Genomic DNA, 17,552 nt, shown 5'->3' on the forward strand with positions numbered 1-17,552 from the left:
AGAGCAAGCTGAATATCTGCCTCGTGAGAAATTGACTGAGAAGCGTGGCTTGGAGGCATTGTAGGCAAAGGTGTGGTGGGTGCGCAAAGTTGGTAGGGTGACCGACTCGCTTGCCTGACCGACTCGCTTATCCGTCACGTTACTTGTCGTTCGGGCACCGGCCTGCATGATTGTCCAGCACGATGCAATCAAAATTCGCAACACCTTCCAAAATTCATTCCAAAGGCCCATTCATCTCCGTCTCCGTTTTGCGTCTACTAAACCCGATCCGGGTTCCGTCAAGATGCCGGAGGCGGAAACCACGTTGCGTTCAGTAAGGGACTTTTCGGCCATGTCTGCTTTTCTATATCTTGTACAAGATCGGGGCTCCGTTAAAAAACCGAATACGGATGTAGCGTCGGGTTTGGTAAGAGATACATCCAGACGCCACTAGACAGGGCTCAGTTGTGTTAGCGCTCGCCTATTAGTATCGGCCCTGTTTAGTGCTGGTCAACTCCATGTTCCCTTTATTGTAGGCGAAACAGAAATCTCTTCTTTACCTAGAGTTCGTCACCTCTATCTCTCGCTGGAGACTCTATTTTGCCGGTAGTTGTAGCGGCCTAGCCTGCTATGTATGAACTATGAAACGGAACTCTAGACGAATAACCCATCCGCTTTTCATCCTAATCTGGATAGAGGCTAGCTAACCTCCCTTGCCGAAGCTGTAAGCGCGGAAGGGCAACAAAACGGGTACCGAAAACGGACAAATTAACAGGCCGTTAATCGCATGAAGATGAAGGAAACACGTAGCGTTAGGGAAGCTTTACATTTCATCTTCCGCAGATAAAATCTAATGAGATCTTCCAACGTAACCAAATTCTTCGTTCAATTTAGTAAAACCCCTCTTCGATCAAATAATTATACTGGAAATTTGTCTAGTAAATATTAGCCGCTTGTTAACTCAGATTGAGAGTTGTTTTACTATAAGAAGTCCCAGGTCATAAGAGAAACCTATTCAAACCTACTTAATGTTCCATTTCTTCGATGATTGAACCCTAAGATTTTGCATCGAAGTATAGGAAAACCGAGAATGACGGAGGTAAGAAATTCCTGCAAATGAAATTTGTCGACATTTTTTAGATTTTATTAAGCCTTATCTCTAGGAACAAGAGCAAAGCGTAGGCCTTTTAGACGAGCTTGACGAATGCAAACATCTTAGTCTTGATCATGAGCCTATACACAAGAAGCCGAAAAACGGTTACAGGAGAAGCTCTTCCATCAGGCGAAGCCTATCAGCTTGTGTATTCCTCGCCGTTATCTTTCCTCTGGCACTCTGGGGCATGTTCGATGCATCCTCCCGGCTGTTCCATCTGATCCAGACATATTCCAAACCGTCAATCTGTTGGTGCGGCACCTCAGATGCAGAGGCCATCGCGATGGGCTGCATTTACGATCACCTTGCCGTTGACTGGCTACCAAGAAGCTGTATCGACGACGAAATCGTTTCCGAATTCGAAAGCTCGGGATCAGAACCGGATGGGACGTGGCCATATTTCCGACGAGTGGATGATCCTACACAACATCCCAGCCACTCGTACATCCGTATCAACACGACAGAGATTGATACGTATGCAAAAATAGGTAAAGACTATTATTCGACATTGGAATGGCATGTCGCCCACTGCATGTTCACATGGCGAAAGCAGTTTCGAACTGGGTTCACGGGGAAACGTCTCGAAAGTTGGAGCGACAAGGAGAGTCATATCATGCACTGCAGCGACTTCATTATGTATGTTTTGAAAAACAGGCTTGATCTTAATGATGTTGAAACTTGGATCCCTGGAAAAGATCGACATATACGTGGCTAGCTACTGTGGTTGGAGGCGTATTGTAGCTCACCCGAAGTTCCCGACCTGAGCACCAAAAGCGTGTCACAATTCGAAGCTTTATAGCCTTGCATGATTCGCATTGCCCAAACTACCTCTAGTAGAGCGATTTTCCAGAGAATGATGTATTGCGCTACAAATCAAGGACAACTATCATTTTGATACCAAGTATCAAATAGCAAGCGATATCTAATCGTAGTCCTTGTGGCTAAGTGGATAGCGGACACACACTGATTATGCTCGTAGTTAGATTATAGCAGACGGTTTTAAATGTACCCAACAGTCATTCCAGCACTTATGCAATTCTCACACTAGCTCTCAACTTCTAGACACAATCAGTTTGAACCATTCCTACTCCAGCCCTCGTATACTCCCCGTATCCCCTCTTATTTCGCATTATTGGCACAACAACCAGTATGTAGTTATATTTCTTATCAACGCTCTTCTTCATCTATCTAGTCAAAACACAATGGCCTTTGTGACCTCTCTCTCCGCATTTGACATCATATCGGATCCACCCGTTTGCTCTTCCGAAAAGATCGGAGATTGTAACAATCACCACCTAGCTTTTGAGGAACGTACCGAAACTTTCCCACATCAGAAATGAACGCAGTAAAGTCGCGCTCAGCTTCAAAAGCTAAATATTTTTGATATCTCACTGAGTTTATTTGAACCTCTATATGTTCAGTACCTCAGCTGCATGCCATCTATAATCACGACGGTACAAATGCTCATTCTACTAAGCTAAGTCATGCTCGACTATTAATGACCCCTTCACTTGAGCTCTTCCAGCTTACGCAGCAACTCAACCATGCTGGACGCGTACAGATCAAATTCCCCAAACACGTCGGTACAAGGGTCGTGTTCCTCAAGTGTAAGATAGGCTGTCTTAAACCCCGCCTTCCTCGCTGCAATCAAATCCCACGCATGCGCTGCAACAAACCACCTTTCCCCTTCCTCTTTCCCTTGTAATCTCTTAGAAATGTACTGATTGGCGTTCTCATAAACTCGGACATCAGGCTTCGCAACTTGTATCGCATCGCAACTTAGCAAATGGTCGGCATCGAGCTCAATACCCGCGCTGTGGTAGTAATTCAGCGACGTCTCTGATCCGCCGTTGGTCACACCATAGACTTCCCACCCAGCTTCCCTCAACCCATCGAAGCATGCCTTGAGGCCTTCTCTTGGCCCCATGCTCCTGAATGCCTTCATGATCTCCTCTAGATCCTCATCGGTAACAGCATCGGTGGGTAGATCTACCACGGCACACGCGCGCCGGAAGGTCGATTTCAGGACTTGCGCAATTGGGACGTAGGATCCGGTCATGGATACATATGTAAAGTCGCGCTGCGCAGCATAGAACCAGGAAAAGAAAAGCGTTTTTGGGTCCACATCGGCGGTCTTGAGTTTCGGGCCCAGACGGGAGTGGATGGCTTGGATTGGGGCGGAGAACCCGAAACAAGTACCTATCACATCAAAGGATGCTGACCTCGTCATTTTGGAGATTCAACAACTGTGATCTGGCTGCCGTTGTTGAGTGTTGAAGTCTTTGCGTTTGGACATCGTCTCGCGTTAGCGGAACGGACCTCGGGAGATGTCTCAGCGACCCTGTGACGTCAGGCATCATCGACAACTAGCACCGTCATCTTTATCTCCGCTCAGTCTCTTGTTGTTACAATTGTAAACCTTCGCCGGGTCACATGACACGTATAAAGACGCCATGGACCATATTCCTGATAGACGCTTTGGCCCCCACGTACGATGTGTGGGTCACACCAGGGTCTGATTGGGGCTGAGGCGTTGGCCGCTTATGTACAGCCTCCCGACATAGCTGTAACTCTCTAGGTAACAGCGTTGAACTTTCGCTGAGCTTGCTAGGTCTCAGCTCTAAATATCACCTCATCTTTTCGTGTTTTCCTTTCCTCTCACCTTCTCCCTCTTTTTCTTCTGCACATCTGGTGAAATAGAACATGGCTTTCATGAGCAAGGCGGTGCTCCTCGCTCTCGTAGTAGCGTGGGGAGCATCCTTTTATCAAATTTACCTCAAAGATCTTCTTGTGACCACTTTCGGTGTTGGTCGAGTGATGCAAGATATAGATGAGTTTCCGTATTCTTGCAGGCGTGTCGAGCATCCTAGGCTGGAGGCCTGTGAGGATATCTGGCTTGACGATAAGGGACGCACATTGTATGCGGCATGTGCGGGAACATCGGGAAGAATGGCTTGGAACCAAGCGTAGGTCACATAATTTTCCAATCGAAAAACAAGATCATACCTTAGGATCAGGACTGACATGAAGCAGGATGAATCAAGTCAATGTAACTGGACGTCGGCCTGGGGGCTCTGAACTCATCGCCCTAGATATTGATAATCCTGGAGCGGATGGCCTCTTCAATCTCCGTTCTATCAAGCCAACCGGCAACTACATAGGAGCCACGGGTAACACGGATCTTGATCTCCTCGGTTTCGACGCTCTCATCCTGGACGATGACACTATCCAATTCTATTTTGTCAACCAACGCCCTCCCGTCGGACCATCCAACGACATCATTGACGCATTCAAGACGGGCGATAACTCCACCATCGAGGTTTTCGAAATGAAGAAGGGTCAAGAAACCATGCGCCATGTCCGCACGGTCTTCTCGAGTGAAATTTGGACCCCGAACCGCGTTGCAGCGTTAGGCGATGGATCCGGTGCGTTTCTCGTGACCAACGATCACTCCGTAAAACTCGGCCTGGTAAGTTCCAATCTCCCAGTCTAGCAGGTAGAAAAAGCTGAACAGAAATTCCCCCAGCGCCGCGAATTCGACTACTTCATCGGGGGCGGAAACATCGCATATTGCCCTGGCACCGGGCCCTGCCACCCCGCCTACTCCGGCAACGAAGTCGACGAATCAACCCTCAAAACCACCGCCGCCTCAGACTCACCCCCATACATGCCTTACCTCAAGCGCTTCCTAAGCTTTATAATCCCTAGACCGCACCTCAAATTCCCCAACGGCCTCACCCGCGGCACCGACAACCTCTTCTACATCCCCAGTGCCATCGACGGCCAAGTCCGCGTCTTCGCCCTCGACCCCCAAAACAACTACACGCTGCGTCTGCTCGAAATTATCAACGTCGGCATGCCGCTCGACAACATTTCGCCCGACGCGAAGGGAGATTTGTACGTGGCTGGATTCCCGAGCTTGGCACAGACGGGGAAGTCGTTTTCGGATCCGTATAATGAGATTTCGCCTGTGACGATCTGGCGTATTCGGAAGATAGGGAGTGAGGAGGGTAAGGAGAGCGCGGAGTATAGGGTTGAGAAGGTGATTGAGGATAAAGAGTCCAAGGTTTTGAGTGGGAGTACCACGGTGAGACATGATGTCAAGACTGGACGGCTTTTTGTCAGTGGTAAGTTTGATAGTGATTTGGTATTGTCTTTGGAGATTCTGTGCTGACTTGATGTAGCTGCTGTTCATCCTTATCTCGTGGTTTGTGAGCCGCGCGCGAGTAAAGCGTGATTGGCGTATAGAGAACAACGGGCCTTGTTGAGTGGTAATGCAAACACTGTCCGTTTACACAACCGAATAGAGTCACGAATTATTGAAAGCAACATTTGAGCGGAGAAAACGACATCTATACTTGTATATTACCTAGTTAGATTACCCCTACACGACTCTAACCTTTCCCTCGTCTACCGCTTAATCAACCCCTTGGCCTCAGCCATTGCAACCGCCTCCTCGTTCTTCTTCCTCTGCGCCTGCAGCTCCTCATCCTTCTTCCTTGCAATCTCTCTTTCCAACTGGTCTGGGCGCCTGACCGCAATATCCTTGGGCTTGTTATCCGAGAAGAAGAATTTGAGGCTCTTCTCAATGATGTAACAGGCGACAAAATCAAAAGCCATAATGGTAGTGATCATAATCTTGAAGTCGGTAGTAAAGGGAACCAGCTTAAGCCTCTCATTCAGCTCTGGAATGAACTCGGTAGCGCAGGAGAATGCGACACCAGAAACGGAGACAAGGCCCCAGTACATGCCCTTGTTTTCGCGGATAGACTCACGGAAAGGACGACCCTGGTAGTTAATGGCAAAGGTAGAGATTTGCTGAATGAGCTGGAGCAGGTAGATGGCCGAGTTGAGCAACGATGGTTCAAACTCCTTTTCCAAATCTGGGTTGGGATCCTTGGGCTCGACGCGCTGCACATACTGGCTGACGTAGATGAGAGTGATGATATGAATGGCAAACTGGCCCAACACGGATCCAATAATGTAGGTGTTGAAGATGTTGGACTGGGGGCGTTCCTTTGATAGAGCCTCAACGGTCTTTGCACGAGAGATGGAGAGGAAACAAACGCTCATCATCATTCCTGAGATGGTGACTTGGCCATCGCCAAATTTGATACCATCGAGGTAGAGGACTGACAAACTGTAGGCAGAGATCAAACAGTTGAGAGCGAGAATCTTGTACATCTGAATTGTAGCAACAAGCGTGCAGCGACCTTGACGGATGATGTTGGGAATGGCGACGACGTTGGCAAGCTTGGAAGTAAAAGGTGCAGCAACAGAGGCGTCACCGAGCTTAATAGTCGGGGGCTCACCAGCAAGCTCTTCCATTTCCTGGGCCATCATCTTTTCTTGCATTTGCTGGGCAAAGTTGGTAGCAGTTTGAGCAGGTTGGACCTGACCAGGCTGTTCAGTTGGAGCGGATCCGTTGGCGGCAGGGAGTAGACCCTTCTTCTTGGCTTGAGCCTCCATTGCCTTCTCGTAATGCGGGTTGGTCGGGCCTGGCGGGTATAGATGAGCAATCATGATCGGGACAGGAGGTTGAGGCTGGTTGAAGCGCTGCATAAGATTGCACTGCTTCTCGTAGACGTTCTTCATCTGCGTGTTGCGGAAGTGTTCACCGATCTTGTCGAGATCCTCACGGGTACCGTTGAGAAGAGCAACACCAATATGAGCCTGCTTCAAAGCACCGACATCATTGGTACCGTCACCAGCCATAAGAGTAGTGTAACCACGATCCTTGAGGCCAAGAAGAATCTCCTCCTTTTGCTTCGGTGAAACACGAGCGTAAACCCAGGTGTATCGCAGGATTTGGTTCCATCCAGGCTGACCGGTGAATTTAGAGAGCGCATATCCAGTGAGACAGATATCTTTGGTTTTCAAGATCTCGGCATCCAGCGGCTTAGTCGGGTCAACAGGAATACTGAGCTTGTCGTCGACGCTACGCCAGACAAGCTTCTCGCCAGAATCGTCGTTTTCAGGTGCGTCAAGGATATAGCATTCGCGATCAACGATCTCAACCTGCTTAGCGACGTGGACAGCAGTAAGGGGATTGTCACCAGTGATCATGACAACACGGTGGCTGGACTCGTTCAGGGAGCGGACAGCCTCTATAGCGTCAGGCTTGAGAGGACATTGAAGTACAAGGAAGCCGGCAAAGTGCAGGTCAGATTCAACCTGCTCACGCTTGAGGTCGTTGATGCGATTCTGGCCCCACTCTCCATCATCAGATAGGAACTTGTATGCTAGGGCCAGTACACGGCCACCGTTACGGGTAAAGTGTTTGAAGGTTTCCTCGTAGTGTGGGGGTGTGTTGACCAACATCTTACGGATGGTCTCGGGCGCACCCTTGACTGCAGCGATTGTGCTCTTAACCTTACGTCCAGTTTTGTTATTGTTGACGAGGACGGTAGCTACGGAACTCTGGCGCTTTAGGGCGGATGAGAATTGGAAACGACGGCGAATTTGAACAAGCTCGGCGTGAGATCTGGCGGTAGTGGTTGTCGCTTGAAGGGTATCTTTGGCTCCAAGCTTCCAGCCAAGGGATTGAAGAGTGGCCTTTTCCATGGGTTCGCCCACGGTCTCGCCATCATCAAGTTTTACCAGAGCGTGAGCAGAGGCAAGCACCAATGTAGTCTCAGTACCAACATCCGTAACCCTTGCGAGATCTGTGTGCGCGCCATCTGGCGCGACTGTAGCACCAGTCTGTCCTAGGGATAGTCCAGCAATACCATCAACAACCAGATCCTCACCAGTCAGAGTACCGGTCTTGTCAAAGCAAGCTACGTCAACCTGGCCAGCAAAGGGAATACGGAATGGCTCGGTACAAAAGATGGCATACTTGCTAAGGGCAGCAAGGGAAGTATTAACCGCCAAACTGAGTTCCATGGGAAGTTCCGGAGGGACGACGCTCGTAACAATAAGAACACAGTCGAGGAGGAGCTTGTTGCGCTGACGGTCTAGTCTGACACCCTCTTGCCATACATACCACGAAGCGGCGACAGCGAAGACGGTAAGGAAGAGGATGAAGAAGAGGGCTTCGACATTGTTGGCGGATACACGCTCGGTAGCGAAGATCATGGTCCTGACAAGGCTTCCTTGGTTGGTTTCGAATCCAGTCTTTACAACGACAGCAACAGCGCCCTTGTCCGGGGGTGGGGGGACGCCAGATGCAAGTTTGGGGACAACAGCGCCATCTTCCTCAACATTGCTTCCATGTGAGACTTGAAGAACCTTGGTGCCACCCCAGAGGAACGAGTTCTTGTCCAGACCCTCGGGCTCAATGCGCGCATCGCCTGGTCGGAGTTGTACCGATTCCTTGAGCACTGGAGTACTCTCTCCTGACAGCATAGCCTCGTTAACGATAGCTGAGCCCTCAAGTAGGAGCATGTCGCATGCGACGCCAGAGTCTTCCTTGGTCCTGCCAACGCTGACAACATCGCCCGGAAGCAGCTTGTCGCTCATAATCTCCTGCCATTGTTTCTGTCTGTATGCCAAAATCTCATAAGGCTTGATGCTCATGCCGCGGAACTCATTCAGTGTTCTCTGTCTCTGCCACACAACAGTACTCTCGAAAACGACCAGCATGAAGAGTGTGAAGAGGGAGTAGTACCAGTATTCATCGAGCATCCACAACCCAACGCAGAAAACCTGAAAGACGAAGAAAGGGGCGACAGCGTGCTCCTTGAACAGCTCGGTAAATGTGGGGACGGGGATATCGAATGCATTGTCGCCATAGTGCTGCTGCAGGCGCTCGATCTCGGCGGGGGAGGTGAGGCCCTGTGCCTGCTGGAACGTCTTGAGCTGCGGCTTGGGCTCAGTATCGAGGGCGTAAGCGAGTGGGGCGAAGGAGCCCTTGTCGGCGTCGTAGAGGAAACGTCGCTTTTGGAAGAGGAAGGAGATGTTGGGTTTCCCGCCAACGTTGTCGCGAACCAAATTGACAATCTCGGCAGCGCCGGCGTTCTTGATGGGCTGCACTTTAATAAGCTGGGCGCTGCGCACGTCGCTGGCCGAGGTGGTGGTGAAAGCGCTCTTGAGGTTAACATTCCAGTGCGTCATGAGCCAGAACAGCGACTGGAATGTGGTGATGGTGGCAATCCAGACAAAAGTCCATTCCGACGACTGAATGTACTGTTCATAGCGCTGGGGCGAAAAGTATATGGCCGAGAAGGCTGGCCATATTATCAGAAAGGGCCAGATATAGGTATGCAGCTGCAATGGCAGCGGGTTGTGCAGGCTGGCCTGCTTGATCTGGGGGTTGTCGACAAGCGGCGCCATCGTTGGTGGTGTCGTGTTCAAACGAACGTCAGTCTTTCAAATCCGAGTTTAATGCCCGCCGCAATCGCCATCGCGTAGGCGTCGGCACTAGTTTTCCCGACCCACGTGTCGGGGAACTTCACCACTAGACGCCGGATGAGGACTAGCGCGAAACGCACCCTGCTGTTAATACTCTTTGTGCATTCAAAATTACTTGACACAGATATAACAGGATGCTTTGATTGGAGATTTACAGAAGAGCCAACAGCGCCACTATCTTCTACACATCACGGTTATTAGATACACCATTTGTCTATCCTCCTCCGATATGTCTTTGCTCAACCTTGAATGTGCCCTGCGTGTCTTCCTTGGAAGCTCCAACTAACATGTTTTTTATTGTAATTAACTACCGCGTGATATCATCCCATATCCTCTCTAGTTTACGATTGAAAAATATATCAATCCAGGCTATATGTTGCATGGCATCTTCCAGCTCAACCTGGCGTTCAATCCCCAGTATACCACACACGTCAGAAAGCTTCGAAATCCACCAAGCGCGATCTTCATCCGATGTTACAATAGAACATGCCACCACCAGCACCCAGACTAGCATCTTCAGGTTCTTTTCGCGCCCCCATACCTCTACGACTGAAGTTCCGGGCCGATCGATGGCAATGCGCAGCCGACCCAGGAGAATGGAAAATATTTTTGCATTGTTCGGTAGTCCCCGCAAGGCACTATACACAAAGATGAGAGTTGCAGCAAGAAGACCCTCGACCACACTTGCTGCGTCTGCCCTCTTCCTTTGGTCCTCTTCGCCCTCATTCCTGCCGGCTTGGACTTCTCTGTCAAACTCTATAAAGTTACGCGATCGATCAGGGACAGAGAGAACAATGTGTTGCATATGGTAGAGGAGGTTGCTTAGCGTAAGTCGGGAGACCTTTCCCGACCAATGCGAGGACATGGCCAGGGCGATTCGGTGTAACCGGTAAAAGATATTGAAACACTCTGTCGCAGCAAGTGACAACTGAAGCGGTGATGTGGGTGATTTGTACGCCGCTTCTTCCATGAGTTCGTCGGGAAGTAGAGGTGCATCTGGATCAAGGCACACAAGCGGGAATGAAGGTGGTGTCCGGAAAGCAGCAGCGGTATGGAAATCTGTCCTAGCGATGTACGTCTCAGCAAAGAGATCGATTCTCTTATGTACTGGGAGCTCACCATAAAATGCCGCGCAGCAAACCATCGTTGTGCCCTATCGCGAATAAACCTCCCCTCGCAGTCAACATTTGATTTAGAGCCATTAAATGCATTTGAGCGGTATCGTATGCTCCGAAAAGATTCTAACTATAGTCAGCAGACGTGCCGTGACCAAGACTGAAGATAGGGTCTAACCTCAAAATTTGCAAGTGTCAAGACAGTGCCAATGACCTTGTCTGAGACGACTCCATCAGGCTCCGTGAGCTTTGAACTAATAGCGTTGATTGCGTCACTTTTGTGCTTGAGATGACAGCAATGTAGCTCGGTGAGGCCTTTTGCGAGCACACCGTATATCGCCCACGTTGCTAACGTAGCGTGTAAGAGGCCAGCGTCATGGATGGCCCAGGCTGGCCATGTGTTCTTTGCGTCAATCGCAATGGAATTAGTTTTAGGCGCACTTTTATCTGAGGAAATATCAGCATAGAAATTCACTTGCAAGGAGTCCGTATTTTAAGTCACACGTACATAGCTGAAATAACATATCAAAATGTCGTGTCCCAGGTATCGGCAAGATGTCAAAAGGATCGATACGGTGAGCGCTTGGATCTATCCGTAACTTGGGAATCTTCAGTACCGATTCGACTGTTCCCTCTCTCGATCTTTCTTTTGCATCTTTTTCCATATAGTATCCTTTTCTTGTTATTTGATCCATGGAATAGGCCTCTGTCGTCCCTATAGGCGACAAACGTCTCTTTCCCTTGCTTCTGCCTTTTCCATTCCTTAACATTAGTTTTCCGCCTTTTGTTGCATTGTCGTGTGTTGATCTTTGGATTCGAAACCGATTACTTAGTTGGTTTCTTGCCATGACAGTAGTTGCTGAGCTTTGCTCTGGAATATCCATCTGCGGCATAGGTGTTTTCGTATCGAAGAAGTTGCGCATAACTAGTCGACGGATCATGCCCCGTTCGGCTCCGTTTGGGAGATGTGGCTTTGTCGTCGTCACGAAGAACTCGTATTGCCGGGCCATGGTTGCGACTGAACTATCTCTTTCCGGCGGCTGGTCTGGCGGTGAGGAAGGGCTGGCCGGATTCGAGATACTGTTTGACTGATTTGGTGCGTCTATCATCATGGAAGTCGATACCCTATCCAGCTACAAGGAAAGGCATAGCCCAGGGTACAACGAATATTGTAAGGTAAAAACGGTGTGGATATTGTCACTAAGGCGACTGCTTTCAGTCGATGTCTAATCGCTCCCTTGACCAGGATGATGCGCGAAAATTTGGATCTAATATTTCCGACCAGAATCATCGGTGATGATGAGAGACGGGTCGTGTTCGTGGCAACAATGGATTATCTAAACATCCGGTTGATTATGGCAGCGGGGTGGGCTTGAACGGCGTGTAAGTTGTCTTGTGATTGGAGAATAGTCTAAATGCATAATGTAGCCTCGGAACGACCCGAATCCAAATTTCGCCCACTCGCGGAACTATAGGTGACGATTCAAGTCAAAGAGGGAGTATCCTAAATGACAGTCTTTTTCCGAGTTTTTCTTGTTAAAAGAAAGTCTGCGACTTGTGTCAACTAACTTCAATGTCTGCATCGTGTATCCGAATACATTTTAGCACCTTTCCATGAAATAGCGTGATGCGCGCAGCTGGACAACATGACTGATGGTGATGCAGTTCAACTGGTCACGAATGATGGCACCACTTTTGCGGAACTGAGCCTTTTCTGGGAAAAATATTCCGTTAAACAGCAATCTGGGAAATGGCCGGACGGCTGTAGACAGGCGTTGAAGCGGGTGGCCAAGCTGACGCAGCAGAGCTAGCAGCGGTATCAAGCCAATGATACCGCCACCCCCATTTGGCCCCCACACACTTGTGGATATACGCTGAAGTTGAAGCAGCGTTGCAAATGTATACTAATCTCTAGAGATGACTTGATTTGCCAAGAGATACAAGGAAGAGGATGTGGAGGCAACAGTGTGGTAGTTCCTAACCAACAGCATCGAAAGACAGGCACACTAAGCAGTGGAGCTATTCCTTTCACTCTCGCAGCGCCCCCTGATTACACGCCCACTGCGCTCGAAGCTCTAATCTATATTTAAACAGGAGGTCCTAGAATCTTATTTTCCCTTGTCTTCTCTAAGACTCACAATCTGATTGAGCACAATATTATTCTCCGTCGAATCGATGTCAACACAGAAGTAGGCCGTGCGCAGGGCCTGGAAACGGACAAGAGCGTCGGAAGAACCGCTCAAATCTAATGATGTCTCACTGATGAGGTTCCTGATGCCCTTCTCGATGACAGCCTTACTGTAGATGATCTCGGAGTTCGGGTTAAGATCGTCCGCCCAGCCTCCCGTTTTCCAGTCTAACGTATTTGGTGACTCGGTCTTGAAGAGCGAGTTATACAGACGTGCAGTGACAGGCACAGCAGTTGCTGCATCCACCCACTGAATGTACGCTTTTGGCTTCTCAGCGACTGGGGCTTTGACTGCTTTGATCTCGGTGACATTGCCATTTTCGTCTTTGGAGAAGGATGTAGCGCGAATCGGAAATGGCACATTGTACAAACCAACAGCCTTGTTGGGTGCCAGACGGAAGTAGTCTGCACTATCTTCCTCTCTGAAGTCAGTGCGATCTATGTAGACTGCATTGCCAACCTTGACTTTTCGCTCTCCTGGAATCGTGCCCTTTGGGTCGTATGGCACAGTAAGCTCCTGCTCGTCCTCGGCAGCAAAGTCTTCGATGGTGACTTTGATGGGATCAAGTACCAGCATCTGGCGCGGCACAGTCCGCTCCAGATGCTTCCTAATGGAGGCTTCGAAACGCGGAGGCTCAATTTCAGAGAGTGCATCTGTGACACCGAGCTCGTCGACAAAGTTGAGCATAGCCTTGGCTGGAATACCGCGGCGACGGAGAGCGACCATGGTAAAGAGGCGAGGATCATCCCACCCTCGCACCGCTGGTGGGATCTTCTTTGTCTCAACTGTGCCATCGGCATTCTTCTTTTCGAATTCTGTTCCCTCGACGAGCTGAAGGATGCGTCGCTTCGACAAAATCGTACCGCCGACGCTGAGACGGCCAAATCTGCTGTTCTTAGTAACACGAAACTCAGAGAGCAATAAGCACACTCACTCTCTTTGCATGGGTCCCTTCTCTTCCGACTTAGGGATCTTCATGTCCAGTTGCTCCAGCAGCCAGTCGTAAGAAACACGGGACTGGCGGAATTCGACAGTACACATGGAATGGGTAATGCCTTCCAGAGCATCACAGATACAGTGGGTAAAGTCGTATGTAGGGTAGATTCTCCACTTGTCGCCTGTCCTGTGGTGGTAATTTTCCTTTACAACGCGGTAGGCTGGAAGATCCCACATCTGCGGGTTGCCCTCGTCTGGATCCGTCAACTTTTGCTTCATTCGGAGGAATGCCTCTCCAGCCTTGTATTTGCCGTCGCGCATTGCTTGGAATTCGGTGATGGACTCTTCAATGGGTCGCGTGCGGTGGGCACAAGCATAGCGTTTGCCGCGGTTGTCGGGTCCGCCACGCTGGTTGTTGATTTCCTCTCCTGTATGCTGGTCAGATCTGGGACGTTCAGATATTTGTGGCTAGACCTACGAGAACAGTGGCAGACATATGCGCCATCTTTGTTGATTAGCTGTTCTGCCAGCTCGTACAGCTTGTCGAAATTGTCGCTACTGTAGGTGATCTTCCAAGGCTCGAATCCTAGCCACTTGACAACGTCCAGGATTGCCGTGAAATAGATCTCATCTTCCTTCTCGGGGTTGGTGTCATCGTAGCGCAGATAGCACTTGCCATTGTGGTGCTTTGCGAAACCAAAGTCTACTGCAATTGCCTTTGCGTGTCCAATGTGAAGGAATCCATTTGGCTCGGGTGGGAAACGAGTGCGGACTTCTGCGACAGGCTTCTCTTCGTAAATGCGCTTCAGCCAGCCTTCGGAGAAGATACTGGTCGGCTCGCTCTTTGCGCTAGGCTTTGCCTGCTCTTTGGGTCGCAGGGCATGCTCGGCCTTTTTTGCCTTTGCAGCAGCCTTTTTCGCGGCTTTTTCAAGGGCACGCTTGGAGGGGCCCTTCTCCTCCTCGTTGGGCGGGGGTGCTGTAGCTGAGGGTTCAGACATGTCTGCGCGATGTCAGATCTTTGCTAGTGTCGAAAAGATATGCTCGGAATGTTTTCAGAGAATTTTCACCAATGTTGATACTGGTTGGTACTTAGAAATCTGCGTCAAGTGTTGTAACTTACCTGCTAAGTGGTGTGTTGGCTACGATGCAGCTCGTGTGCAGCTTGGAGGGGCTCTATCAATGCTCTGGAGGGGCACTTGAGTCAAACACACTAGTGGTAGCCTCACCAGCCACAAACGCCACACTTGACCGGTATTCTTACGTCCTGCTCTTTTGTTACTGTTCCTTTACATTTAGTGCATCGACATCTGTCTGAATTATATCTAGGTCAGCAGAGACTGACTCCCGCATCACGAGCGTGACAATAAAATCCGAGTTTTGACCGAAGATTGCTTGTTGCGACCACCAGGACGCTAGCACGCTGGGACGTGCTACGTATTCTATATTCACTGAGAGATGTCTCCTTCCTATCTTTGAATACTCATGACTCATGTGGTAACGGTCAAAATCTATGCAGATGCCGAAGCCTCTATTCAATATTTTTGTTTCTCCAAGCTACCTCTTGAATAAAATGTGTTAAAAAGCGTTTGAACTGTCACATATCTCCAATCTGTGTAACGATAAAATGTATACATAATGGCTGATTAAACTCCCCAATGCTTGAAAGGTTGTAAACACTCTCTTTCATACTGTGCAGGTCTCTGAATACTGGACAAACCAGCCATACACATTCAATGCAAACAACCAGAACCAATACTCTTATTCCAGGACCCAATCACCAATCTATCCAAATGCCACAAACAAGAGTCGAACCTCTCGCTGACCAGAGGCAAAGAAGAAACCACCTTCTCTACTCACACCATCACCAACCCCTGATTACTGAAGTGCTGGAGCAAGAGCTTCCCAAATACACAAACAGCACCGTAATCGACACGACGAACATGATCCAACACATGCGTGAATGTGCACTGATTCTCGCCTCAGCATCTCCAGTCTTTAGAGCCGCCATAGCCGGGAATCTATCCTCTCAACTTCTAACCGACTCAGAGCTCCAAAGCGAATACACAGCCCTCTCAGACCGAGCCCACTACCAACCTTCCATCTACGCTCACTTTCTAACGGACACCCAGGGCACACCACCAACACCGAACCAGTACCTCACCATCAGCAACATGGTGCGGGACTACCTGGCCGAGAACATCGTCTCACAGCATCCATGGCACATAGACAACATGACGCATCCCCCCGTGCCACAGGACTCCTCCAACAACGGCCACCGCAAGTACCTTCACAGTACAACTACCAAATCTCGCTCAGCAAAGCGCTCAGAAGCCCTCCACCGTTTCTGTACCGCCGCCCACCAACGCTGGCTCGACACCCCTGCTTCCCTGCGCAACACACCTTTTCCCTATCCCCCCGCTGAAGTCGGATACTCGCGGCACTCGCACTGTCGACTCCGCCAGCACAGGCTGCGGCAGTCGTCCAACTACATTATGAATCTGGTCGAGGACATATGCAGCTATCTGCATCGCATTGGGGTGTTCGAGCAGCAGTTCAGCATGCACGGATATGTCATCTTTTTGCTGTTTCGGAGTGGCCAGGCTGCTATTGCGGAAATTTTTTGCTCGGGGCTGCTGCAGGTATGGGTGGAGGGTGGAGGCGGATTCAATGCGTGTCCTGCGGGGAGGAGCGTGGCGACTGCGAAGAAGGTGGGTGAGGGGGAGTGGGCAGGGTATGAGAGGTGGGTGAGAGAGGAGTCGGGTGTGGTGGAGAATATGAGGATGCAGCTGCGGAGGGCTGAGGAGTGGCGGAGGGCGCTAGAGTGGGAGGACGGGGAGAATCATGGTGGGTGTGCTTAGGTGCTATATATGGGCTTGATTTACGAGTGGTTATGTAAAGAAGCAGTATCGACATCTGTTAGTTAGCATGTGTTGAGATCACATGCAGTGCTCTTTTCTCTCATTGATACTTTTCAACTGTCCCCAACAATGTGACTATTGTTCCCATTTTACTCTCACCGGTCTGACCATGGAAACATGCCTTTACCCCATCCTACCAAAACGCATCCTATTATAACAATGACAACGCAGTAAAGTCCAAACAAACAACTCAGACTCACTCACCAAACCGCTCTTTCCTCGCCTATTCCACCAACTCCCAGCTCCACACCCACACATTAATCATATATCTCCTTTCGTCTACACCTCTCGAACCAAACCAAACTCTTCGAATCCTCAAAGAAAGAGAGGCTATCCATCAACTCACCCAACATCATCCCCCAAAAGATGTCCTCCAACACCACCAAGCCCTTCACCCCCACCACCGAACTCCACGACCTAGGCGCCACCCGCTTCGACCGCGACACCGCCGCACCTTCCGATCGCGACACAGCCCTACTCCACCGCCATCCTGCAGTCCCCGTCATCACTCCGCAAGGCCGCGCACCACCCGGTCTAGAAGCCAAAGTGCACGAATGGACGACGTTCCGGTTTACAACAGAGGATGTAGATCGCGTCGAGGAGTTGAAGGGTGATTTGCATGGTGGGATGTTGCATCGGGTTAATCGGGCTGCGAGGGGAGAAGTGGGTGGGGGCCCTGTGATGAGACGTGGAGGAAAAGGAAGGAATGAAGATATGGCTCAGGAGACTACGCTTTGTGGGGGGAGGAAGGGGGAGGGAGATGTGGCGCCGGTAGCTAAGGGTATGGCGGAGGAGATGGGGAAGGATATGTTTTGGAGTGAGCCGATTGTTTGAGGAGTGGGAGGAGGGATGAGGGAAATGGGTAGGTTGAAGTGGTCTAGGGAGAAGGGTTCCATTCGAACTTGACCTG

At 49.9% G+C, this 17,552-nt stretch overlaps 8 protein-coding genes across 8 annotated transcripts; 4 read left to right on the forward strand and 4 right to left on the reverse strand.

Moving 5' to 3' along the window:
* Window positions 1-1,069: 1,069 nt before the first annotated feature.
* COCMIDRAFT_30626 (uncharacterized protein) lies at window positions 1,070-2,366 on the forward strand (the record flags this gene model as incomplete). The annotated part of the gene is made up of 4 exons (XM_007694853.1): window positions 1,070-1,078; window positions 1,143-1,768; window positions 2,195-2,279; window positions 2,325-2,366. The coding sequence occupies 4 exons, from the start codon at window positions 1,070-1,072 to the stop codon at window positions 2,364-2,366; spliced, it is 762 nt and encodes a 253-aa protein (XP_007693043.1).
* Window positions 2,367-2,639: 273 nt separating this feature from the next.
* Window positions 2,640-3,362, reverse strand: COCMIDRAFT_108829 (uncharacterized protein; the record flags this gene model as incomplete). The annotated part of the gene is made up of 1 exon (XM_007694854.1): window positions 2,640-3,362. The coding sequence occupies one exon, from the start codon at window positions 3,360-3,362 to the stop codon at window positions 2,640-2,642; it is 723 nt and encodes a 240-aa protein (XP_007693044.1).
* Window positions 3,363-3,844: 482 nt separating this feature from the next.
* COCMIDRAFT_108852 (uncharacterized protein) lies at window positions 3,845-5,369 on the forward strand (the record flags this gene model as incomplete). The annotated part of the gene is made up of 4 exons (XM_007694855.1): window positions 3,845-4,098; window positions 4,166-4,601; window positions 4,659-5,259; window positions 5,317-5,369. The coding sequence occupies 4 exons, from the start codon at window positions 3,845-3,847 to the stop codon at window positions 5,367-5,369; spliced, it is 1,344 nt and encodes a 447-aa protein (XP_007693045.1).
* Window positions 5,370-5,542: 173 nt separating this feature from the next.
* COCMIDRAFT_9691 (uncharacterized protein) lies at window positions 5,543-9,406 on the reverse strand (the record flags this gene model as incomplete). Its single annotated transcript, XM_007694856.1, has 1 exon — window positions 5,543-9,406. The coding sequence occupies one exon, from the start codon at window positions 9,404-9,406 to the stop codon at window positions 5,543-5,545; it is 3,864 nt and encodes a 1,287-aa protein (XP_007693046.1).
* Window positions 9,407-9,698: 292 nt separating this feature from the next.
* Window positions 9,699-11,609, reverse strand: COCMIDRAFT_9692 (uncharacterized protein; the record flags this gene model as incomplete). Its single annotated transcript, XM_007694857.1, has 5 exons — window positions 9,699-9,766; window positions 9,830-10,548; window positions 10,604-10,725; window positions 10,778-11,046; window positions 11,108-11,609. 5 exons carry the CDS (start codon window positions 11,607-11,609, stop codon window positions 9,699-9,701), a joined length of 1,680 nt encoding a protein of 559 aa, XP_007693047.1.
* Window positions 11,610-12,707: 1,098 nt separating this feature from the next.
* Window positions 12,708-14,722, reverse strand: COCMIDRAFT_108847 (uncharacterized protein; the record flags this gene model as incomplete). Its single annotated transcript, XM_007694858.1, has 3 exons — window positions 12,708-13,674; window positions 13,723-14,152; window positions 14,203-14,722. The coding sequence occupies 3 exons, from the start codon at window positions 14,720-14,722 to the stop codon at window positions 12,708-12,710; spliced, it is 1,917 nt and encodes a 638-aa protein (XP_007693048.1).
* Window positions 14,723-15,514: 792 nt separating this feature from the next.
* On the forward strand, window positions 15,515-16,582 carry COCMIDRAFT_108826 (uncharacterized protein; the record flags this gene model as incomplete). The annotated part of the gene is made up of 1 exon (XM_007694859.1): window positions 15,515-16,582. One exon carries the CDS (start codon window positions 15,515-15,517, stop codon window positions 16,580-16,582), a length of 1,068 nt encoding a protein of 355 aa, XP_007693049.1.
* A 426-nt stretch (window positions 16,583-17,008) lies between these two features.
* On the forward strand, window positions 17,009-17,476 carry COCMIDRAFT_108848 (uncharacterized protein; the record flags this gene model as incomplete). Its single annotated transcript, XM_007694860.1, has 1 exon — window positions 17,009-17,476. The coding sequence occupies one exon, from the start codon at window positions 17,009-17,011 to the stop codon at window positions 17,474-17,476; it is 468 nt and encodes a 155-aa protein (XP_007693050.1).
* Window positions 17,477-17,552: the final 76 nt, after the last annotated feature.

This window comes from Bipolaris oryzae (genome assembly GCF_000523455.1).
Source record: "Bipolaris oryzae ATCC 44560 unplaced genomic scaffold scaffold_248, whole genome shotgun sequence".
Taxonomy (NCBI): Eukaryota; Fungi; Ascomycota; class Dothideomycetes; order Pleosporales; family Pleosporaceae; genus Bipolaris; species Bipolaris oryzae.